This window comes from Anoplopoma fimbria, chromosome 1 (genome assembly GCF_027596085.1).
Source record: "Anoplopoma fimbria isolate UVic2021 breed Golden Eagle Sablefish chromosome 1, Afim_UVic_2022, whole genome shotgun sequence".
In the NCBI taxonomy this organism is placed as follows: domain Eukaryota; kingdom Metazoa; phylum Chordata; class Actinopteri; order Perciformes; family Anoplopomatidae; genus Anoplopoma; species Anoplopoma fimbria.
In genome coordinates, this window is record NC_072449.1 from 7,316,418 (window position 1) to 7,341,312 (window position 24,895).

The 24,895-nt window shown below is 42.9% G+C and overlaps 1 protein-coding gene across 4 annotated transcripts in view; it reads left to right on the forward strand.

Moving 5' to 3' along the window:
• Window positions 1–23,687, forward strand: part of ets1 (v-ets avian erythroblastosis virus E26 oncogene homolog 1) — a 37,981-nt gene extending 14,294 nt beyond the window's left edge. For 3 of the 4 annotated variants that reach the window (XM_054599358.1, XM_054599365.1, XM_054599380.1), the window contains 7 exons: window positions 11,937–12,056; window positions 12,605–12,805; window positions 13,107–13,184; window positions 13,843–14,088; window positions 15,484–15,744; window positions 19,902–20,020; window positions 20,385–23,687. In XM_054599358.1, coding sequence (XP_054455333.1) covers window positions 11,937–12,056; window positions 12,605–12,805; window positions 13,107–13,184; window positions 13,843–14,088; window positions 15,484–15,744; window positions 19,902–20,020; window positions 20,385–20,600 — 1,241 coding nt within the window. In that variant the 3' untranslated portion in view covers window positions 20,601–23,687. The remainder of the gene's footprint in view (window positions 1–11,936; window positions 12,057–12,604; window positions 12,806–13,106; window positions 13,185–13,842; window positions 14,089–15,483; window positions 15,745–19,901; window positions 20,021–20,384) is intronic. The other variant, XM_054599372.1, reaches the window with a different exon arrangement.
• The last annotated feature ends 1,208 nt before the right edge of the window (window positions 23,688–24,895 follow it).

The following is a 24,895-nucleotide window of genomic DNA, read 5'->3' on the forward strand; positions in this document are numbered from 1 at the left end:
ACCAGTGTGTGTGTGTGTGTGTGTGTGTGTGTGTGTGTGTGTGTGTGTGTCATATTTGTTCAATCATAACTGCTGTGCCTTTTTTAGAATTAACAATGTGATGATCTGTGTGAAATAAGGGATACTATGGTGAAGTAATTGTTTGCTTTTGTTGACACATCACAGAAATATGCCATGTAGGCAAAATCACATTGTAACAAATGGTTTAATTCATGTTTTGTGTACTAGTTTGCGTAGATGACACTTTCAGACACACTACTTATTCTTTCTGATTTTCCTTCACATGAACAGGCGTGAATGTTAAGTTCTGCCATATTTTGTTTGGGACGTGTCTTGCTCGAATTCATGCTTTGTAGTTTTTGATGTTCTCTCTTTCTTCCTGCTTTGATCTCACTGCCGATCTCCCTCTCTCTCTCTCTCTCTCTCTCTCTCTCTCTCTCTCTCTCTCTCTCTCTCCCCCATCTAAACACTCATCTTTGACCCTATGTTCAGTGCCAGTCTGGGAGGGCCAGGGCGTTCTGCCCAGCCGGCATGGGAGAGCGGCAGTAGTGCCTAATCATTGCCCTCCCCACCAACCCCGCTGTCTCCTCTGCCTCCCCTCCCTCCCTCCTTCTCTGCCTCCCTCCTCCTCCTCCTCGTCCTGCGGTGGTTGAAACTGACTTTCCAGAGGGAAGGAGAGGCAGGCTGAGGTGATGAATCTGCAGTGCTGAGGCTTGCCTCTCTGACCCAGCTGCCTGGAAGCCTTGGCTTGCTCCAGGGGTAGTCCGGGTGCAAATAGAGGGAAGCCCACAACTGTGAGCAGTGTTTGGATTTAAACCTTTGTGTGGTTTCACTTCTCTTTTTTTTTTCTTTCATGCCCAGAATGAGTTTACACATGGTGGCACGTTTGGGTGATTTGCATCTAGCAGCTTTTTTTACATTAACAAATCCCCTGTGCTTTAGCAGCTCAGGTGGCGTTGAGCCCGTTAACGGAGCAGCGAGCAGCATTGACGCATCATGGAAATTTGATACTAATAGCTAGTGTTGACCCACTAAGGGGGCTGTGACTCACCACATTAACCAGCCTCTCCTCACCGTCAGTACCTGCAGAGTGTATATCCGCACATACACATCTCACAAACTCGCATACAAAAAGTGCTGACAGCTGCAGTTAAGTTGCCAAAGCGTAGCACTATCTTGCAAAACCATTTTTGCAACGCTCGCTCCTGCTCGCGCTTACTATGGGGTGCACTCCTCGGGTCAGGCTGAGGCTGCCAAGGAGCAGCTCACAGCTTCACACAAACAAATCTTTTTTTTTTCCCCAACTCTGTCTCTCACACACAGACACACTTTGTTCTTTTGGCTTATTGCTATTAGCATGCTCTGTAGATAAGTGCCCTACACATGTCCAAGGCTGCTCCTGATCTCAATAGGACACAACAGTGATGTTCAGTGTTGCATGCACGAAAAAGGACCATGACAGGCTCTTTGCTTATACGTCTTGCTGAAATAGATAAGTGCTTCATGCTAACCCAGAATGCATTTGTTGATTTGTTGGAATTGGGAAAGCAGCAGCTGTCCCAATGGACATGGCTGCTCAGTTTTTCACAAGCAAGCGCAGAGTTATTGGCAACCTGTACATACATAACCAACTAGCCTTAAATGGCTTCAACCCACCTTACTATATTGTTTGTTTACCTTTGCGACGGAAGTGTAGCCAGTGTTGGCTTACCCAAGGCCTGTCTCTCTGTCTCTCTCTCTCTCTCTCTCTCTCTCTCTCTCTCTCTCTCTCTCTCTCTCTCTCCAGTGGAGGTAACTCCTTTTAAAACGCTCACACTGTGCCAGGGTCAGAGGTGCACCCAAACAGGGCATCTAAAGTTCCTCAAAGCTTTCATTCCTCTGTTCAGCTATAGTTGTCAATTCCTGACACAGCACACTTTACTTCCAGGTCTTGGTAGCTTATTATTGAAAGAATCACAAAACCGTCAGCTCTACAGAGACACGTTTAACCAGGAAGGTGTTGGATTGTGAAATCACAGACATGAAAGAGCAAGAGTGTTGTGAAGTTCTTATTTAGTGTGTGAGGTTGTGTATGGACATGAAGCTGCAGGGCCGTCTTGACAAACAGAAATTGAAACGGCCAAAAGTCTAAAAAGGTTGGGGTAAGTTTATAATATTTCAACGGCAAATGAAGTAAAAATGATCAATTATGAAAGAAATATTTTGAAATAGAGTTTACGTGGAAAAATCTTGAAGTATGACGTATGTTGGAAACCACACCGAATGTAAAATCATAAAGTGTCTAAAACTATTTAAATATAAAAAAAATACCTTGCTATATTTACTCAATTGTTCTCTCATGGTCCCTTGCATTACCTATAAGTCCAATATTGAGACTGGTGAATGCAAGAGTATTCCTGAAAACTGCTTAAGTGGGTTTTAAGAAGAACTCTGTTCCTAGGAACTGTTGGTGAATGAGGCCTATTGTTCTGAGGTTATCCAAGTATAGATCTAATGTGCAAGAGAGTTGTCAATCATTTACAATGCAAGGAGTTGTCCGCCTTAGACATGAGTGAGTCGTCCCTCTTTTACTTTCTTTCTGCGTTCGTCAGGCCTGAAGGTCGGGGTTCAATGGCTGACAGGAATGTTTGTGAGCATGCCCTGCTGGGTGGCATGCATGGAGGCATACAGGGAGCTGGAGTGGGAGGCTCACTTTTATCTGATCAAAACACTGCTGTTTGTTGTAACTGGCATGCCTGAAGCTTCTTCTGAGAGCCCTTATAAGGCATCTCCTTCCACGCCCGCCACATACGCTATGCACACAAGCACATGCAGGCCATGCCACACAAATGACTCTTAGAAAGGGCTCCACTGATTTTTTTTTCATGTTCAAAGGTGCTTCCCCATGTTGGTATGGTGCGGGGAGGGTTAGCTTGTGTCAGAACAGAGGGTGTTACATAAGCTCCAGGTTTTTGCTTCGGTGTGTCGGTGTCAGCACTCCTTCAGTAGCACAGTGTAATATATGCCAATGTTTGAGTGTGCGTAGCCGCCTGGCAGCTGTGCAAACACTGTTTGGGTGATCCAGGCTTCTCTAGATGTGGTCTGTCAATGAATCGGAGCAAACCGGGTTCGTTTTTTCATCTGATGTGCGCTGTGTCAAACTGAGGACGGTATGGCCTACACTTGATTAGTCAGTCCAGTGCATCACTTACATGTCATAAAGAAGTGTTTGACCAGGCCATGACTGTGCCTAGAGGCCAACTGATACCAGCTTCCTCTTTGGACGCTTCCAGTATTGGTCAGACTTGACAACAGTGAAGTAGAAATAACACAATGACCTTGTCTTCCTCTCTTTTTCTGCCTTACTTAGTGATCCCACAGTGTGACGTTGTCCTTCCGCTCAGATGGGTTTCATTAATTGCCTCTACATTCAGCCCGTCATCTGCTGTGTTGCCCATATAAACATAAAACCATTATAATGCGTGGGTCCGATCTTGAAGCTTCCCCGGTGACTACACGCCTTAATCTTTTGCTTATAAAGCTTAGTCATAAAGCAAGGCGTGTTAGCACCAGATACAGCAGACTGCTAAATAGTAAGCATATGGTGTGAGAGAGTGAGAGGGGGGGGTTGGGTGCTTGAGGGATGGAGAAAGAGAGGCCTTCAAAGGTGCGGCCGATAGGATGGTGGCGAATGGTCCTTGTTATGGTAAAAAATAATTAGAGATCAAAATGACAGCTTCTCGCTTTACTCACATTCCACAAAAAGCCAACAAGCAAAACAAAGGAAAATATGTAACTTGGCTGGTGAAATAAAGCATTACCAAGCTTTCTTTTGAAAAATCGTTTTCAATATTTCACCCACCCACTCTTACAATTCCTCATCAAGTGTTCCTCCCCCTCCTTTCCCTTTCTTCCCCTGTTTCCAGTGCCTTTCTGTTGGCCACATGGGTTTTCTCGCACGCCACCTTGATGTGGTGTATAGTGAGTTCCTGGTGAGTGCACTGTGTCCCATCCCCAGTCATTCCTTGCTAGTAATCCCTGAGTCATGGCGCTAGACGCCTGCTGCACCACACGCCACTGGCTGTCCGACACTAGGCTCGCTTGCTGGTTTCTGATACCACAGGCCTCTCCCCTCCCTACATTACGAGTCTGACTGTGAGGCCTAACTGGCCTGACGCTGCCCCGAAATGGCTCCATAACCTCCCACGCATCCCAACATTGTCAAGAGTGCTTAAGACCTTTATTGTTTCTGTTTTTATGGTTCCACATTTAGGAATTGTGTTTCCTATAATGGAATGGAAACTGGGCTGGTTTAGAAACATGCCTGATTTAAGAATCAGTCCAGTGTCCTAGAAGGCAGCGGGTTTGTTTCACAGCGGGTGTTCAGCTGTCCTCAACAAGGCCATGTCACTCATTTTTGCTCAGTGTATGTTCCAGATTTTCTACCCTTGTTTTCTGTTTTGTCTGCGAATGCTGCACACCACCTGTTTTTGGAGTCAGCATGCTGCTTTTGTAATCAGGTGAACACATGGGTTACAGACACAGGCTTTATTTTTGTCCGACCTACAGCATCAGACTTGTGCTGATTGATTGGCCTGACCGAAGCAAAGGAAGATAAGGGAAGGGTGTGTGTGCACGTGGGTGGTTAGCTCCTCTGTGTAGGTGAGACTCTTTGGTGCTCACGATGAGTCGTGCCTCAGTGACGCAGTCAAATGGGAGGCACATGTGTTCTGGCAGCCATGGAAGTGGTGGAGGAGAGGAACTAAGTTTTTAAACTGCCTCTGGAGTTCAGCTGAGAGAGTAAAAGCAGCTGGATTCCATTGCCTGCCAAGCCTTAGGTCTCTGATATCTGCATGTTTTAAATATGGAAATGAGTTGCCTTTTCTTACTATGTCTGCTGTAGGCCCACATATTCGAAAGCATTATTAGAATTTGACTTTGACAATATTCTGTTTCAGAAATTGTGTTGGTGGGAAATTATCTTTTGGCTTCACGGAAATGCTCGTTTGAGGTGTTCTCTTCGCTGGTTAAAATGTGTTTGTTTTCTGTATAGTTACTGGGTAACCGTGACCAATATTGAGTCATTGCGCAGGAATTCTACAAGATATGGTCATTGCTTTCATCATGGCCAGTCACATTGTCAAATGAGGCAGCACGATATCCCCTGAAGTCCAGTCATTCTTTGATGGAATGAGTCACAGTCTGTGCGTGTGTGTGTGTGTGTCTAAGAGAGACAGATTGAAGCAGAGAGAGGAAGATAGAGAAAGCAAGGTGATTGTGAGTTAACACATCTGCAATGAACAGCGTATGTTTAGGAAATAACTTCCATCTATTGCAAAACACATGAGTTGCAACTTTCCAGTTATCTCGTCGTGGTTTACATATTTTGACGCAGCCAAGTAAGCCAAAGCTGAGGTGTTTCACAGCAACATGAAAAATAACAGCCATATCTAAAATAAGATAAAGGAAGAAGAGGTGTGGCCAGATGTTTGATCTCTTATTCTCCTATTAGCCATGGAGTCGACGCTGATCTTATAATAGAAGCGTAATTCCTCCATCCTGAGCTGAAACCATTTTGCCACTTAGAACCACAAGTCATTTTTTGGTCGCATTAGAGGAAAACAAGAAAGCTGTGAGAAGCACATTAGTGATTGTAAAACAGAGGTGGAATGCGAGGCACGCAACATGAAAACACTGCGGTCTGGGGGAAATTATTTATCAAGTATCCATCTGTCGCCCATAGCTTGCCTTCAAACAAGCAACAAGCTCTTATATGTATAATTAGAGCCAGCCACTACAAGAGTTACACGCGTATGTGTTGCGCAAAAGAACAGTCGAGGGGCAAACATTTCCTTGGGTGTGTGTGAATGTGTGGCTGTGTTCCGTCCCACATAATTCACAATTTTTATCAGGAAACTGGTTGTGGAATGTATCAGTTTGGACCCCAAAAAAAATTGGGCAGGCACCATGTTTCGTGGAAAAAATGCAACACAGAGAGTAAACTGTTTGTCAGATATGTCGTGTGTTTGGTTTAACGCCTAAACAGTTCCCCCAAAGCATCCCCTGTCTGTTTACAACAGGGACGGAGCCTGGGAGAGGAGCTAGCCCGGATACAGCTACGACTAGCACCACCTGCACTCTCCAATACAGCGCTGGCCTGTCTTGGATAAAACAAGACCGTCAAATCCTTTTGCTTTCATTATTAATAGATAACATGTATTGATGTCACGGAAAACCATAAAGTTGTGTGAGATTTGTCAGATCTCTGTTCTCTGTGTTGTGGTTTAGTGCATGCTGGATTTTAAGCTTTTTCCACAACGTTTTCAGTCTGCCTTCTCCAAGTAATAGAGAACTTGAAGGTTGTGCAATATGATGTGAGAAGTGCATGACTGTTGCTCAACCTTTTCAATACTTCAGGCATATCTTAAAAAAAACAAAAAAAAACAGGCCTTTTCAAACTGTTCTAGATCACAGAGCAACAACGCTTGCAGTTAAATAAGCCCCAAGGAGCCAAATCCTGCCGAAATCGCTTTGTCTCTGTTTCCCTTCGTTGTTCTGGAAAGTAGAGGAGTTCCATCAAGCTTTTAGCAAAAATATGTTTAGCGTCTGCTGCTGATGGCGCGTATCATTTCAAACTCAGACGTAATGTCGTATCAAGCGCTGAGACTTTGGCATAAACAGTGGAGTTAATGCACTTTCACATCATAAGCTAATACGATTTCAGAGATGGAAGGAGTGGGATAAAGAAAGACAGCAAGGCAGCTAGGGGGTATTAGTCTCACTTATTGTCTGCTTCGGTAGCCGATATGTCTGTGGTGGTGATGATCCTGGACAACTCTAGTTTCATGGCCAGACACAGATGTCAGCAGTAGCCGCCTCATCCCATACAGCTGCCTTACACCACCGCAGGCTTGTGCTTCAGGAGGGCAGCCAGAAGCCAGTGGTGGAGACCTAAGAATAAAAACGGGTGTTTCAGCACTGTTGCCTGTGATGGTAGGATGGTCCTGGTTTGTGCAAAATGATCTTTTTAGGTTAACACTGTCCTACCGCTGGATCAGGCTTGGGTCTATGTCTGGTCTGGCTTCTTGACTTCGGCTTGAGCTACGCCAACACATATACTCCCGGTCATTGGCATTGAGATGGAAATCTAAACAGCGGAGCGGCTGGGCGAACAAGAGCCCCTCTCAAAACCAGACTGCCACCCCTCCTCTCTCGCTCCGCTGCAGCCCTCAGACACCACTTTATCACCCAGTGGCACTGAATGGGCCCCCTTCATGTCGGTCGGGTTTATGACCCCGCGTTCTCAGACCAGGGGTCCAGATAGGGATCTCCATCAAAGGCTCTCTCAGATACCGCTGCCACCTCTGGTCTGCTCGTGGATAGATCGGTCTGCTTTCAAGAGACGATTATAAGCCCTTGGCAGGTAGCCAAGACCTCCTTTTCTTTTCACTGCACCGCGTCGTGACCCCGCTGATACGTACCTGTATGCATGTAGGGAGATTTAGGAAGGGTATGACCCTCGCCTTAACCCACAACTCACCTCACTTCCCACAGGAAGTGGCAACTTAGCCACAGGAAAGTGACTCTTCTGCTGATTTAAATAAAGCCCATCATACTCTCAGCTACCGAATGGCTTAGAGAAGGAGACATGAATCACAACATTCTTTGAAAATGATATAAATTAAATGATAATTTGACCCTAAAAGTGTTGCACTTTTCAAAAACCCAGCTTTGAATAGCCCTTTAGATGTCATTCTTTTTTCTTTTTTTTTTGTTAACAGCCGACTCTCTCTTCCTCACATCAACACACACTACCACCCATTAGACGGACTCTGTAGGTCTATTTATAGCTTAATGGCATGATAGAAAGCATATTGTCCCCCATTTGTTGGGTCTGGTTGCCTGCTCTGCTTGTATCGTTGCATCACTCCGAGCGGAGGCAGCGGTCCAGGCTTTATGAATGAACCGAGTCTCCGCCCGAGGCTGGGAGATGGCACTGATCCCACTGTGATGTCACTCCAGAGACCAGCAGAAGAGAGGGAGCATTATGAGACCTCCCATTCATTCTTCTGTCTTCTCTCTCTCTCTCTCTCTCTCAACCTCTCTCTCTCTCCCCTCTGTGCCCACCCCCGGTGCTCTGGTCCTGTGATGGGCTCATATTACAGTCTGGTGACTCATCCCCCTCCCCCGCCCCGAATCCCTCACCCACCCAGGATCTTCCCCAGCCCTAAACCTGCCCTGCCCAGCCCCGTCTGTTCCAGCTCTATAGACTTTGGCCTTAGCCGCTATAAAAAAAAAATTCCCAATTTCACACCCACGCTCTGCAGCACGGACGAAAAAGGCTGCTAATTTGGTTCATGTGTGTGTGTATGTGTGTTGATATGTGTGTCGGTTTAACGGCTTAAGGTGCCAAACAGAACCCCGGTCTAAGGTTGGTGTTGGGGGGGGGGGGGGCTTGGTCACAAGGGCAGGGCGGTGCACAGTCTGTCAGTGAGGATGCCTTGGGGAAAATATGGTCGTCGCACTCAGCAGCCCGTCCATTACTCATATCATGGTAAGAGGGGAGTAGCTAATCAATACCTTTTACTGTACATCCAGACTCAACATCAGTCTCACTTCAACAGCCATTCTTAGAATAGATGGACTTATTATTCCCTCTACATCATTGGGAGCAATTGGTGTCATTTGGTGCTTTTCAATCCAGACGCTCTTTTTACTCGTGCTAGTTGTTAGTGAAATGCCATAATGTTGCATGTGATTTACGCCCACTCCCACATCTCGTGAGCTAAGTGGATGGGACTCATTTTGTGGACGGACCCACGCCGTCTAATGTGGAAAGTGATGACTTGTGGATGCTCTAACTCTCAGAACGTACTGACCATTCTGTATCTAATGGGACTCGCAGGCATTGAAATCCTATCAGGACTTCATCATTTACTAGAGATTGTCTAGAACCAAGCTCGCCTCTCTCTCACTAATGGATGCACACTGTACATTAGCTCTGCCGCAGATAACTTTCACATGGATCACTCACCACGGAGGCTGCTCTACTATCGCTGCACTCTGAGCTCCTTTGTTTTCCTTTCAACCTTGCTGTTAGCTCTGATGCATGTTCTATACGATTCTGATTCACAAAAATACAACAAAGCACTGTTAAGAAACGAAATTGTTCGGTTGCAAATTTTATTTGTGCTGTATCGAAACTGCTGCACTGTAACCTGACAGCCCTAGAAAAAGAAACAAACTAAGAAGACGTTTGTTCTGCTTTACATTGCTGAAAAATGCCACTTTAACATTAATTTCGAACAGGAGAAACAAGTAATTCAAATGAAGAACTAAAGAAAATCACACAAGTTGCACTTCACATTTTGATTTGCTCTATAATCATGGTACACATATTTCTCTCTTCAGAGTGCCTAATGGTGGTTCTCATGCACGATGGTGTTGAGTGTCTTTGATGGAGGATTTAGTGCTAAAGTGGGTTCAAGTCTGTGTGGCCTGCACAGGCTGGGGCTGGGGTTGGGTTGTAAATGAAAGCGATGGAGAGGGAGGGGCGTAAGCGGTTCGAAAGTGCACGAAAACTCTGCTCGATCCAGCTCAAATAAACTGCCACATTTGGCCCCTGCCCTTCACATGAAAGCGCAGACTGTCTGAGCCCTGGTCCCATCTCAGTTTGCACCAGTTTGCAGCATGTACATTTTTGCACTACCAAGAATACTTAAAAGAAAAAATGTGAGCTCACCAAAGGCCTTGACAACCCGGCTGTCAGTAGCAACTTGCACATAAAGACAGCTCGCTCAGGTCTTATTTACATTGTGAAACCGCTCTTTTTATTTTGATACGCAAACTGATTGTGACAAGGAGTCTTGTGGAGTCTTATTTGAGGCGGTAAAACTATGTTTATTCACTGCTCTTCTACCTTCTACTTTTACTTCCTACTCGTATGAATAACTTTCTGTTTGTTCACCACCACAGTAACAGAGAGCCATATATTATTACATGCCTAATTGAATCATATGAAGAAGCAAAGGGGCTCTTGTCTGTCCTCTGTCTCCAGCCTGGTGCGAGGCTTCTTTCTTTCTTTAGAGAGAGAGAGAGAGAGAGAAAATAGAGAGAGGGGGGGGAGCCCAAGTCGGAATAAAAAAAACAAAAAACTGTGAGACCTAATTTTACAAACAGCCAGACAGCCATTGGTTGCATGGGCAAAAGGAGGGACAGCTGCTGTGCATTCCAGTCGAGGTCGAGACATCAGCGAGTGGTGAAAACAAGCATGAACTGTATGTTGCCCCAGTGTACTGCTGGCAGATAAAAGCGCCCAGCCAGTGGAGATGCCAGAACATCTGGGGTTCAACGAATGGCGTTGCTGTAGGAGGAGTGACACAACTCTCCCTGATCCTTGTTTAGCCTTCCAGCCAAGACCCTTGTGATCTGTTTTTATGATTGTAAATGACGCAGAATGGCGACAAACCAGAGGGATGAGCTAAAAAGAAAGACATGCATACAAAACAAATCAAAGCCCGATAGAACCCTTGATTTTGTTGGCACCTTAACCCGCTGATGCCCAAATAGGTTAAAGTTTCGCCTCACGCACTTACACCCCCACAAGTCGATTAGACGAGATAATACTGCGGACTGTAACCGATCATGATATACATCTCTCTTTGTTGTTTAAATGAGAGTCGGCGCTTCACACATTGAATGAGGCATGTCAGCTAATTGGAACTCTATAAGGCCCTTTTTATGTCTATTTACAAGTAATTTGTTGAGTCTTTGCCAGATTCGTTTTTAGCAGTCTATTCTAGTGTTAGTTGCCCCCGGGGGTCTTTTCCCCTTCTCCCCCTCATCATCCCCCCTGCCTTACCCTCTCATCCCACACTTTTTCTGCAGACTGTTCAATCTAATTAGATGAGTGCGAGTCATCAGGCACTGTTTAAAGCCATCAAAGGGAGCTCTGTTCCCCACTGGGTGCCCACTGGCTGTGAGCAGAGAACAGTAAGCCCAGTGTGTGACAGAGACCCTCAAGACAGCCCAACCCCCCCCCCGCCAAAAAAAAAGTATCCTACCCCCCCCCCGCCAGCAGCAGCAGCAGTGACATCATCACCTCATCCCTCGACCCATGACCTCTCAGAATGTGTGACCCCATGCTTGGTCCGGTGACAGTAAGCCCCACTGTGTAAGGGCCGCATGGTAGGGGGGCTAGCAGGGGTCGTGGTGTCAGTGATGGGCACCAGGCGCAGCTCTCCCACCCAGGAAGTGGCGGGTAGAAGAGCTGTTTGTGTTTGTAGTATTTGCAAGTAAACTTTTGTGTGTTTATTTTAATGCAGATGGCCAGATGAGTCATTTTTGCCATAGGACTCGGATACAAGAAACATTTGTAAAATAATGAAGTGGTTGAAGCCATTCTCTAAACTGTCCCAGCTCATCATGCACTAAATTCTGTTTAAAAACTGCCAAACATTGTTTCCACTATTTGCTATTCACGCTTTCTGAAACATGCACATGTGGAAAAAATAGTGCACATGCAGTGTTACATCTGTTTGTAAACAGTTCAGATGCGACGGTGTGACGGGTCTTGGTTTAAATAGATTGGATGTGATGCAGGGACAGTGTCTGTCTAGACAGGACGTAATTGTTTAGCCATGTTGTTGATCACGGTCAGATACAACTGTGTTTGTGTCTGTGTGTGTGTGTGTGTGTGTGTGTGTGTGTGTGTGTGTGTGTGTGTGTGTGTGTGTGTGTGTGTGTGTGTGTGTGTGTGTGTGTGTTCACAAGTCTCTCTTTTGCACCCCCCTTCTCTGTCTCAATTTAATTTCTCAATCAGTTACATTTGTCTGCATGAAATATAATACAGGATGCATTGTAAGTTGTCAATAATAATTAAAGCAGTGTATGATATTAGTATATTCATAATTGCTATAATAGCATAATTTATTTTCTGTTTAATTTGTTATTGGCAGATCCGGAGTGTGGAGATGTCCCCCTGCTAACTCCAGGAAGTAAAGAGATGATGTCACAGGCTCTGAAGGCCACCTTCAGTGGCTTCACAAAGGAACAGCAGAGGCTGGGTATTCCCAAAGGTAAACCTGTCAGCTGCTTGTGTTCTTATTAGGCCCCTGTTAACATTTTCATCGGGGAAGTTAAACGCATGAGCCCTCAGAACGTGTTTTTGGTCTTTTGTCAGACATGCACATTCACTGGATCATTTCACATTATAGCCTGCTTTGGGTCATTCAGTGAAGGCATCTCTTAGAAGGACTCAAAAACAAGGAGACACCCAGTTATTCCAGAAATGGCCCTTATATTACATACATTTTTCCGTCCGGGCAGACTGTCTGACTGCGGCATCCAGAGAATCAAGACACAGAGACAGACAGTGAAATAACGAGTTAGCTTCTTGACTGGAAGCCGACCACAGAGCCTCTTCAAGCTGTTTGGAAAGAGCTGGACTCTCAGCATCTGTATCGCACTCTATCCGCAAACTATTATTTGGGCTTCTCATTAACACTGCTGAGTACATGTTTGTTTTTGAAAGTGAATACTCGTGATTTTAACAGAAGGAATTCAGCAAAATGCACAAAACAATGAACAGTTTATTAGAACAATCACCAATTGTAACCCTTTACAGATCCCAGACAGTGGACAGAAAACCATGTGGCTGCGTGGCTAACGTGGACAGTCAACGAGTTCAGTCTGAAAAATGTCGACTTTGACAAGTTCTGCATAAACGGAGCCAGCCTGTGTGCGATGGGGAAGGAGCGCTTCCTGGACATGGCACCTGACTTTGTGGGTGACATCCTCTGGGAACATCTAGAAATGCTTCAGAAAGGTAAGGGCCACATTGGTCTGAAGACATATTTTGGGATTGTTATTGTTATAGACAGTTTTAGAACTGCAAATTGTTTATTTCACCTACAGGATGTGAGAAATGGCACACCACACAGGGTGTTATCATTGCTTGCACCGATTTAGGACACTGTTTGGCATTTGCTATAGTAACAGGAGCCACAGAGGAAGACGCAATTTAGCTCAGGGTCATTAATTTTTGATAATGCTGGATGCAGTTACACGATACATGAAATCAATGGCGAGGTCACTGACGCTCATTCTCTTATCCATTTTTCATGAAGAGGATGCAAAGCATTACCCCATCAATGGACTGACCTCCAACTTCCAGGAATCCCGTTATACCTCAGACTACTTTGTCAGTAAGTACTCATCACACTCGCAGTCAATCACTCTGTAATAGCACAAGATCGGTGCCATATGAATGGGGGGGAATAAAAGAGGAGTGGTTTAGCGTTGTGAATAAAAGAGTTTGGGGAACTTAGTGTTAGAAAAAAGGGATCTTTTCCCATTATACATTTTCATTTAGATAGATAGTAAAACGCCTGCATTGACCACATATCTTAGAAAACAATATGGAACCATTATCAGTTTTGCTAAAGTCAGGTACAGTACCAGTCAAAAGTTTGGACACACCTTCTCATTCAATGATTTTTCTTTATTTAAATTTTTGTTCTACATTGTAGATTAATATTGAAGACATCCAAACTATGAATGAACACATATGGAATTATGTGGTAAACAAACAAATGCTCAACAAACCAGAATATGTTTTATATTTTAGATTCTTCAAAGTAGTTGAATGAGAAGGTGTGTCCAAACTATTGACTGGTACTCATCTTATGCACTCAGGGCTGTGTTTTGCGATGGACTACTCGCACACTAAGCGTTCGTCCATCAGTTCCGCACAAGACGGATAATGACTCGGCTCTCCTAAGATTGATCTCCCCTACTCTGCTCTGCTCCTCGCTCTCTCCGTCTCTGCTTTCCATCCAAACTCATTTCCCTTTGTCTCTCCAGGCTACGGTGTTGAGCATGCTCAATGTGTCCCTCCTTCTGAATACTCAGAGCCCGGCTTCATCACAGAGTCCTACCAGACACTCCATCCCATCAGCTCGGAGGAACTGCTGACGCTCAAGTACGAGAGTGAATACCCCGCTGTCATCCTACGGGACACGCCCCTCAACCCGCTGCAAGGGGACTACTTCACCGTCAAGCAGGAGGTGGTATCCCCCGACAACATGTGTGTGGGACGCCTCAGCAGAGGTGAGGGGTCGCACGCTAAACACAAGGGCTACATAGTTACATTTAAGCAGAGCATCGCGGTGACGAATGTGCTGCATTTCTGTTTTTATCAACACACTGTTTGGATCGAGTGTTGTGATAAATGTGTCCACAAGTGCATGCGCGTGCGTGTGCGTGTGCATGTAAATGTTTTTTGTGGGGGTGTCTGTGTGCGTGTGATTGTGCTGAGGCTACCAGAAACTTGTCATGCCACATCAGCGTTCATGTAATAGAAGAGAAGAAAAGCAGGCCCTCTGGTTGGTTTGCGGTTGAAGCAAACCTGCCTCAACACTCTAGACTGGGTTGGGAAAAAAAAGAGAACTCTATTGTTTTTGTCAGTGTGATACACGAACCAAAGCCACAGCGTGTTCTCTTCTTGCCTGCCGTCCTTTATGTAAAACAGTTCAAGTGTAACCTTCAAGAACGTTTCTTTTTTTTTTTTTTTTTTTTTTTTTTTTTTTTTCTGTTGGCCTCTTTTCCTCGACTTCTAGGTAAGGAGATAGAGGTGTCATCCCCGTCTAGCAAGCGTGGGGTTTTCTCATGAAACAGTTTGCTTGAATGTGCAGGCCTGTTTTCTCTCCCAGCGATAGTTTACAGAGGAATCAGCAGCGTGGTTTACATTATTAGCCATAAAGCTAGGATTCTCTTCTCACAAATCCCCAGCTGTACAAATGAATAGCATGTGCCATGCAAACTATGCAATCCTCGTGCATTTGCCTACAAGGTATGAGGTCCGATCCTCATGCATCACACTTAGCTTTTGAGCATGGTGTTGTTTTCCCCCAACGTGGGAAAGTATGGTTGCACCGCTGATATCCACATGTGGCTTCAATTTCAGCAGTTGAAGATTTTTAGCATCAATCGAGGGTGCTGCATTATCTGTCATTAGATAATGACTCGTCATTGAAAGGGCTCTTCTTATCTTTCACCAAGGCTAAAAATAGCAATGCAATTTGTGTGATTGTCTTCCGTTTAAAGTCAAATCCATATGGTGGTTGTAAAAGGGAAATGAGGTGTGAAATGGAGAAAGACGTGGCACCCTACTGAATAATACAGCACAGTGAGAGAGGGCTTGGTTTACTGTTAAGGTGTTGTTATGACACTTTCATACATTTTGCTCATTTGTTAAAATCGACAGAAAATTTCAATTATCATTCGCATGCATTGAAGTATCACTTTGGGAGAAAAAAAAAGCTACACATCTATTCTTAGAAATGTCTTAGAGGAAAAAGCAGAAAGGAGAGTCTTACATTATGCAAATTCAGGCTTTATTAAAGACTTTTAAAAATGTGATTTGCTATAAAATGTACAGTTTGAACCTCTCTAACAACTTTATTTCTCCTTGTCTTGCCTTTTCCACCCGCCCTTCCCTCTTAGGTAAGCTCGGCGGCCAGGACTCCTTCGAGAGCATCGAGAGCTTCGAGAGCTGTGACCGGTTGACCCAGTCATGGAGCAGCCAGTCCTCATTCAGCAGCCTGCAGAGGGTACCGTCGTACGACAGCTTCGACTCAGAAGACTACCCCACCGCCCTGCATAGCCACAAGCCCAAGGGCACTTTCAAAGACTATGTGAGGGAGCGCTCAGACCTCAGCAAGGATAAACCCGTCATCCCAGCAGCAGCACTGGCAGGATACACAGGTAAGAGATGTCTGCAGGTCATAGTTTATACACTATAATTTCATATACAGTCCTACCTCTAAAAGAGTGCTGCAGCATTTTACAGACCGTTTTACAGCAGACATTTTTAAAATGTCACAGCAGGGAAATCACAGGGTAACCAATAAAATGAATCAGAGCTCTGTTCCATTTCGGTGTGCCAGTAAGCCGGCAAGATTCCAGGGTTGTGATACTGCTACACATAAATGGAATGTAGAACTGTATTATTTATTTTTAAATCATCATATTATTATATTTAAATATAGTTGCTTCGTTACAGTAAAAGATTATATTGGTGTTTATAGTTATGCATTTTTTTTCCTGTATTTGGATAAAGTATTCTCAAAACGTATCGAAAAATAATATTTAGTTCCTTCCATCAGTTCTTAAGATAAAGATTTAGTGCAGCTGTATCACACATGTTCTGCCCCCAGATGTGGAGGTGCCTTAATGTACTGCTTTTAGGCCAAAAGTGAAAAAAACAAACTCCAAGTCATGGACATTACAGGAAGCAAAACAGATTTCGCTCGTACCTTCTTCTTCTTCTTCTTTTTTTTTCTCTCTCTCTCTCTCTCTCTCTCTCTCTCTCTCTCTCTCTCTATGTCTCTCACTCTTTTGTTCTGTCTTCACTTCTCATCCACCTCCTTGTTATCTGCAGCCCGCATCTCAACCTATTTTTTTCCAGGTCGTCCTAGCAACGCAATGGTGAAACATAGAATTATACCTGCACATAAAACCAGAGAAAAAAAAAATCTCTTTCATCTCAAGAGGCATCTTCATACTCGTACACGCTGAAAGAGGCGGCTCACGTATGTTCTCCAAGTTCTATAAGACGTGGAGATATCTGCAAACTCTTCTAAAAGCGAATGCACAGTTTCAGCATCCCGTTATGGTTTTTGGTCTGAAAAAGGGGCATGAAAAAAAACAACTACTGTTACTACTTTTAACAACACACATGAAAACAATACTTTCCTAACAATGTGTTGCATAAGAAAATACATATTTGTATCCATGAGTCAAAGGTTTAGCTCAACTCTTTAAGACGTACACAGCTGCTTCGAATTGGATTGTGAGGAGCGTCGTATTACCTCTTAGCGCCATCGTGTTTGGGACTTTTTCAGCCATGTTTAAATTGTAGTCACAAGACTGCAAGATTGCCAGCATTGGAAAAAGGGGGAAATCCACAGAAATGTCTCAATGTCACTAACAATGCATACATCTGATCTCAACAGACTGTCCTAAGGTTGGTATGCACAAGTTAATTGGTCATCTGTATGGCTATTAGTTCAAAAGCCGCTGGTAGAACAATGAGTCATTCATTCGTAATGATGTTGGAAAGATGTCGTAATGCACATATAATCAAATGATGAGGAGTAAGACACAGTCTAAAAGCCCCTCTAGTGACCATTAGAGGATGAGTTGCTCCCTGCACTGTCTTTGACAAAAGTGGACTGAACCAAGAATCTGAAAATAAATCAGCTGAAAAAAGCCAAGAGATTCATATACCTTTTTAGATTCCTGCTAGTTTGATGTGGAGGTTTTAAACAAGCTATCACAACATGCACCTTTTATGAAATAAGCTTTGACATTAATTTGTATTCTATCAAACTGTAAACCTGAGCATGAGGAGATATCTTCTTTCAAAACCTTTTCAAATGTAGCCCACAGCTTTCTGGCTCCATTTACCGCTTCGATCTTGACGTCTGACATGTATCAGTTGTTACGACAGCATAAATGACTCCAAAGAGCTCATGTGTGAAAGCCTGCCGAGTGTTCCCAGCCTAATGCATAGTAATGTACTCGCACAGAGGAGAATGTGCTTCCTCTGAGCTTTTACAAGATGGGAAAAAGGGAGATGGAGGAAGGAAGATGGGGGATAAAAAAATAAATCACACTAAAATACCCTAATTTTCCTGAAAGACAAAAATGTCAAGCACCTTGGAGTCCAAGCTGTTATTAGGAGCAGCGCAAAAAGAGAGTGTAGTCCTTCAAAGATGGTAGCATTATTTGAGTGTGTGTATATGTGTGTGTGCCCATGCGCATATGTGTGGGTGGAAGGAATACACAAAGAAAGAAGGAGCTAGCGAGAAAAACCTCAACCAAAGAAAAAGTACAAGAAGAATTTGTAAGATTCCAAAAATTGATGTTTATGACAGCTTGCTCTGCTCGGCTTCCTGTCCCAGTCACGGGAGGTGACAGGTGACACTTGACAGAGAGCCCGATAAGGCTGCAGAGAGATAAGTGAAGCTCCAGTTGTCATCTCAGCGGTTTCCTGTGACAATTTGCCATTTGCACCTCTGTCTACAGTAACATCAGGCAGCCTTACAACACAGTGAACTCTCAATCTGAATCATGAGACTTGGCTTTCTCAAAAGTACAAACATACAAATGAACACGGAGGTCCTTTATTGGCATTGCCACTAGATGTAGTCATGTGGTAATTATTGGTAAAAATATTGATTCATTGTACAAAGTTAAAACACGAAGTATTACTTGGATTCACCTTTTCAAAGATGAGAACCCTGATCAGAAAAACCCTTTTTTATCATTATTTTACATTTACAAAAAAAATAATCCAAACATTAATCCATAGTTGCAGCTCCAATCACCACCCAGCATTCTTGCTGTGGCCGCATATGCTTTGGACTCATTTATCATACTTGGGTGAGATACTTAACTCTGTTTCGAATGCGAGCCCCCACCACACCCACCCCCTTTTGCCACACTGTACTTTTTCAATGAGGCCCATTGTGCATATTTTTGGAAACTTTTTTTTTTTTTCTTTTTGTCAAAGGGTCGCCTACATTCTGGCGTGAGAGCAGAGAGGGCTGGTAAACGGGCACTGTGTCACCCTTATGTGGGCTCGCTATTACAGTAGCAGACTTTTGGAATGCGAGTCGAAGCTCTCTGTCTGAAAGAGACTCAGTGTTGCACAGCCACTTATTTTTCCAAAGTCTTGGCGGCCGTTGTAATGCACCTTCTCCAAATCCTTGCAGGAGTGAAGAAGGCATCGCGTGCACCATTTCAAGTGCTCAACCCACACGTCTGTTTCCCTGAAAGCTTTTTGCTCGCGTTGTTTAAGGGGCACATTTGTTTTTTCTGAGGCTCGAGAGAGGTGACTTTTGCGTAGCTTTAATTTTGCTGAGGCGGTGTGCTGCACAGGCAGGTGTGATTTCAACTTGCAAGCCTCAAAAGTGGGTGGTTGCGTGTATATGCTGAAAAACCACAAGATCAAAGTACGCTGCCTTGAATCTAGTTCAGAGACGAGTCCTTTTTTTTTTTTGGTTATCTTTGTTCCTCTTCCCTCCTTCTTTTTCCACGATATCTAATAAGCTGTTGTAATAGCTAACAAATTCACTTTAAGAGTTTATTATATTACTCTTTATTGATGAATCCATTGCAACATTACAGATGACTTATCAACCACTCTCTTTCTCACACACAGTCTGCATTCAGATCACTGAGATATGTTGCTGAAGTCTACACGCAGCCCCTTTTTATTTTTAAACCAGTGATTTCATCAGTATGGAACTCATACAGACACAGACTCTAGATTCACATACTGCACAGGGCAACTGCCAGACAAGGGAATATATAATGAAAGGGACTGTTGTATTTAGGAGGACGTTTAGTTCCACGGCTGTACTCCAGTCTGACCCACATTAGAAGGTTTACTTTGTCCCTCTTCAGACATAAGTGAATACATTGGCATGCATATTTAACACATACATCATGCGTAGCAAAGTATTCACTGTCAAGACACCTTTTAACTTTTCAAGGATTTTCACTCTTGTCTTACTCCCGTCCTTGCAGTGCATTAACAGAATATAGACTTTGCGTTGTTTAATGCAATGTCTCTTACTTTTTTAAACTCTTAAACTGGAAGTCTTCCTCTTTCCAAAAATGTGTTTTACCACTCAACACACCATATATTCAATGTATTCTTATCTATAATACAGTACTTGGAGCGTTGAACTAATAATAGGACTACAGAACTTGAGAATTTAGTCTGGATCTTCTTATCTTTGCCCTAACATTAGCCCTATTTAGTTAAGTCCAGACACCAACCTGTGTTTCCTCAGTGTAAATAGCTTGTTTTTAAATCCACACTTTCTCTCCCTCCCCCATCTGTCCTGCAGGCAGCGGCCCTATCCAGCTGTGGCAGTTTCTCCTGGAGCTTCTGACCGACAAGTCTTGCCAGTCCTTCATCAGCTGGACAGGGGACGGCTGGGAGTTCAAGCTTTCTGACCCAGATGAGGTGAGAGGTCGTGACCCCGCTGGTCACTGGTACACGTGCTGGGAGGTCCTAAGTAGTTGGCCAGATGAACAAAATGTCTGCTGCCTTTAAAAAAAAAAAAAAAAATAACGTTCTACGTGCCTTGTTTTGCTACATTAATCTTTTGGAAAGGGTTGCTGGTTTGCATCAATAGTATTTATTTTCAAAATGTCTTAGAAATAGCAAAAGTTATTTTTTTTGGCACTTGAAATGTCAATGATAACATTCTCAGATATTACCAAATATAATAAAAAAAGGTTTGGCTTTGATTTGAAGCCATTTTTTACATATTCTTTTTATCGTTAATGACAAATCTTGACACCGCATATTTCTCGTGTTGTTTTAGGTTGCTCGGCGATGGGGCAAGAGGAAAAACAAGCCCAAGATGAACTACGAGAAGCTGAGCCGTGGCCTACGCTACTACTACGACAAGAACATCATCCACAAGACATCGGGGAAGCGCTACGTCTACCGCTTTGTCTGTGACTTAAAAAGCCTGCTGGGGTACACTCCCGAGGAGCTCCATGCAATGTTGGACGTAAAGCCCGATACGGACGAGTGAAAGCAGAGACGAAAAAACGGGAAGTGAAGACGAAAAGTTTTAGGAGACACATGGACTGGGGCTCATAAAGTGGTCTTAAATATTTTGATAGAGTCTGTAAACCGTTTTTTTTTGGGGACCAAAAAATGTTTTTAATGACTAACTGTGGTCTTTGTCAACTTCAAGCTCCTGTCTCTCAGACCAATGTTTTAAAAAGAAGGCACAAGTCAAAAGCCTGTATTCATACCCTGTTGCATTTGAGATGTGTGTGTGAGCGCATGTGTGTGTGTGAGCAGTGCGTATGTGTGGTTATGTACCGGTATTATTTAGCAGCTCGAGGCAGATTGGGAACTATCGGGTAGAGTTCAGGTTCCGTTCTGCCTAAGTAGCACAGTAAAGGGGATTAGAGGACCAAGACGGAAAGTCTGAGATAACTGAGAGAGAAATTATAGATTAATTTCATTGTTGGGTTAGAGCAGGCGGAACATTCCCGCTAAGAGGGGAAAAAAAAGGGGATTGCCAAAAATGTAAAAAACCAAACTAAGAAAGGTATAAAGACATCTTTACATAAGTGCTCAGTGTCTCTCATTGGCAAAGAGAATATTCAGCTTGGACCAAAAAGTATTTTTTTTAATTTGTTGTTTGAGGAGCGTATGCTTCCGCCAGTATTATATTATTGATGTTGAGAACACCCAATGTAAACCTAACAGGCATATATTGGAAAGAGTATTTTTCTTAAGTTTTCAGTGACGGTATAACAGTGGAAACCAAACATTAGATGCCACGTTTATCTGTCCTGTTCTCCGGGAGCCTTTAACTGAAATGTGCTGATTCGGTATCACACAACACTATAGACACTGGCCCTGTGCGTTGTCGGGTTTGAGGACATGGTGACATTACTCATAGCAAGAGCTTTTGACAGACAGACAACTGAAAGTAGCCGTTGCTTTTGAAACTGACGCTTTCACCATTACTTACATGTTTGCCACCTTTGTTAGAGACACATATTGTGAAACTTATGCATTTTTGCATATACCACCAGTATTAGCAAACTGTAGACAATCCACTTGGGGGAATTCAGGAGTCTTTGGTAAGAAGAGTTGTTTAATGTGCAGATTAGATGCATAATTTGTCGGTTCACTGTCCATGTTGGTGTTTCTTTAGAAGTGTTTGAATAGTCTCCTGTCTGTCTGTCTATACAATAAAATCACAAGTGAAATAGTTGAGGGCGTGATTTTACAAAATCCTAAGAATGTCAGATTTTTTTTCTTTTCTTATTCAATACATTTTGGACCATGAGGACGCAGCTGCAGTGTATTGTGGAGGTACAGTGTAGGGGGAAAAAAAGGGTCAGGCAATAGAAGAAAGGTCGATTAGAAAGAACCGGAAGTTTGGTGAGATAGATGAAGGTGACTGAAAGGAATCTGTGGATACTGCAGGTGATGATCAGTTGTAAGGTCTGATGGAGAAAGACTGACAGAAGAGATGCAAGTTGGCGCTGCTTGGAAGATTGTTGTGTTCTTCATTTTTCCACTGCCATTGTTGTTGGATGCAGCTGAAACCTCATTGCAAATAGAGGCATTTAGGACTAGTGGCAGACATTTCTATTTAATTTCTGTGTTTGTGTTTTACTTATCTGTGAGGAAAAACAATATTCAGTTCATAGTGAGTAACTCATGTACGAATCCATCCATACCTGTGCAGCATGTATAAAGCTTCACTGGTTACATTTGACCAAATTGGCAGCGGTTTCCTTTCAACAGTGGGAACGGTGGCTGCACACTGGCCTTATGGGAAATGCCAAAGTGGAATATCATCTTAGAATACAATGTTATTGTTTACAGTGGCCGAATGTTACCCATATGGATGAAAATAGCTTTTTGAGATGTCTATTTGTACAGATTGTATTTCATAATGCTTTATTGAGACCCAGAATACACAAATAAGCAAGAGACAAAGCAGGAATAATAACCAAAACCCTTGTGAGGTCTTTGGACTCGGTGCTTCGGGTATCGTCCACCATGTCAGAAGACAGGGACCAGAGTTTTCTCACACTTTTGGAAAGTGTTGACTTATCTTAGATCTTTTGGTAATTTGTTGGAAAGCACACAAGCTTTAGGACAAAGAGGAACGCCTTCGCTGATCTGTAGAAAAGAGATGCTGGATACGTCCATTTTGTTGGATTAGCAACAAACTTGCCCGCCATCATCAAGCACTGACTCACAAACCCTCACCCATGTTCGTCATCTGACACAACCAATTAGACAAATGAATTAGTAATAAGCTGCACAGTACTCTCATTATTCTCTGCATGTTGATGTCAAGGTTTCAAAGCACTGTTATCTTTGTTTTTGTTCAGGTTACTTTTACTGTTGTCAGTGTTTTATATTAGAGAACTTTACAGATTTTTAAAACATAATTGTAATGGTTGTCAATGCCCTGGAAAAAGTGATCTTTTTCCCCCCCCACACACATGGTAATAATATCTGTATGGTTGGCGTCACAAGATTAATGTGTTAATAGAAAACATTCTGTTTCCTAAAATGTAGGTATTTTAAATTTATTTTGTCAGGAAAATATTCTATTGTTCAATGTCACAGATTTCAATCTACTGCAGGTCTTATGTATTAATGAACCTTAGTCAGGCAAGTGTATACACACCAGTAGTTTGTGGCATATGCATATCTCAGAATGGATTCAGAAGGAAAACCTTTTTTTTTATTTTTTTTGAATGTTGTGTTGTTGTTTTTCTTTTTGTTTTGTATATTTTATAGTGTCTCTGTATTTTTGTTATGAGATCATTTCTATTGTATTTAGTTCACAAACATTTGAATATTTTTCAATAATTTATATTTTATAAAAAGACAAGAGACGCAGACAGCTGGTGCTTTCATGGGAATATAAAGGTAGCGCAGGACAAAATAATGTAGCGATTTGTTTTTGTTTTGTATTCTTTTTTATATAGAAAATAGACCTGTCTGCTAGAGAAAATAGGCTGATGCTGGCCCATCAATGATTTCTGCTGGAAAGGTTTTATAAACTGTAGCTTCTATTTCTAAAATGTACTTAATGTACTTCAAAATGTTATAAAATATATGTGAACAAAGATTTCATACTCTGTGTGGTGTTACTGCTTTGAATCATGAATACCCATTATTTTTTATTAAACTGAGTAGAAGTACTGCTATTATGTTATTATAATATACTAACTTGGCCATACTATTTATGAACATAGTCATTGTAGTAAATGTCACAGTTTTGTATGGCAACATTGTGCTGTTGTATTATTCTGCAGGAAATGGTGTGATCTAAGATGTGATGTTGAAAAAGTGTTACTAATGCATCAGCTGTTTGATAGAGTGCAACATTAAGAGTCAGAACACATTTTACTGAACTAGTAGAATTAAATCACTGAGAGACTCTGAACAGATAGAAGAAATTCTAAACTGAATTTTGTTGTTGATAGACAAATATATACTTACACACATACATACATTTAGTAATTTATTGATAGATTAACAATTAACAGTTGATTCTACAACAAGCCGTAACTCAACGTTGCTCAAATTAGTCAGACAAATCTGTCTATTGTTCAAACCACCACACTCCGCTCCTTCAAAGGGAGGCCTAGTTCCTTTTGAAATCCATGCGGGCCGTGGAGTGTCACAGTTTTAACGAGTGTGTCCCATGCGCACTGATGAGGTGACGTCAAAACAGAACCAGCACACTGGGGCCCATTCATGTGCTTGTAACCCCGGGCTCATATAAATTCCGCTGTAGATAGAAAACATACAGGGCCGTGGCCTGCTGCCCCAAACTGCACAGCTGTTTGGCCCCGCTGCAGCAGACTAGCAGTACGGCCAAAAGAACAGGTCCAGGAGACTGTTTTTCCGTTTTAGGAAATCTGGATGTAGAAACGGGTCTCAAGAGAAAATATTTTAAAAGTAAACATCATTTTAGAAATGTGCATTTGGGTCGATTGACATAAACGTGATGTTTTAAAATGTACAAAGCAATGTGAAAATATACAATGCTGAATCAAATAAGACTCATATATCTCATATCTGTATAAATCACATAAAACTAGAATAGACTGTACATACATGACAGATTTTACATATTTCAAAAGTAACCCCAAAAGCAAACACGAAAGTGTTAAAATCAGAGCCATATTCTCCTGTTGGACCTGTCGGTGGTGTTCTTGGCGGAGGGCAGGCCGAGGTCACACAGGTGGTTCTTCTCCTGTTCCACCTCCCTCGCTTCGACTGGGCTCGTGATCCAGACCAGACGGGATCGCTAGGCAGGTTTTTTAAATA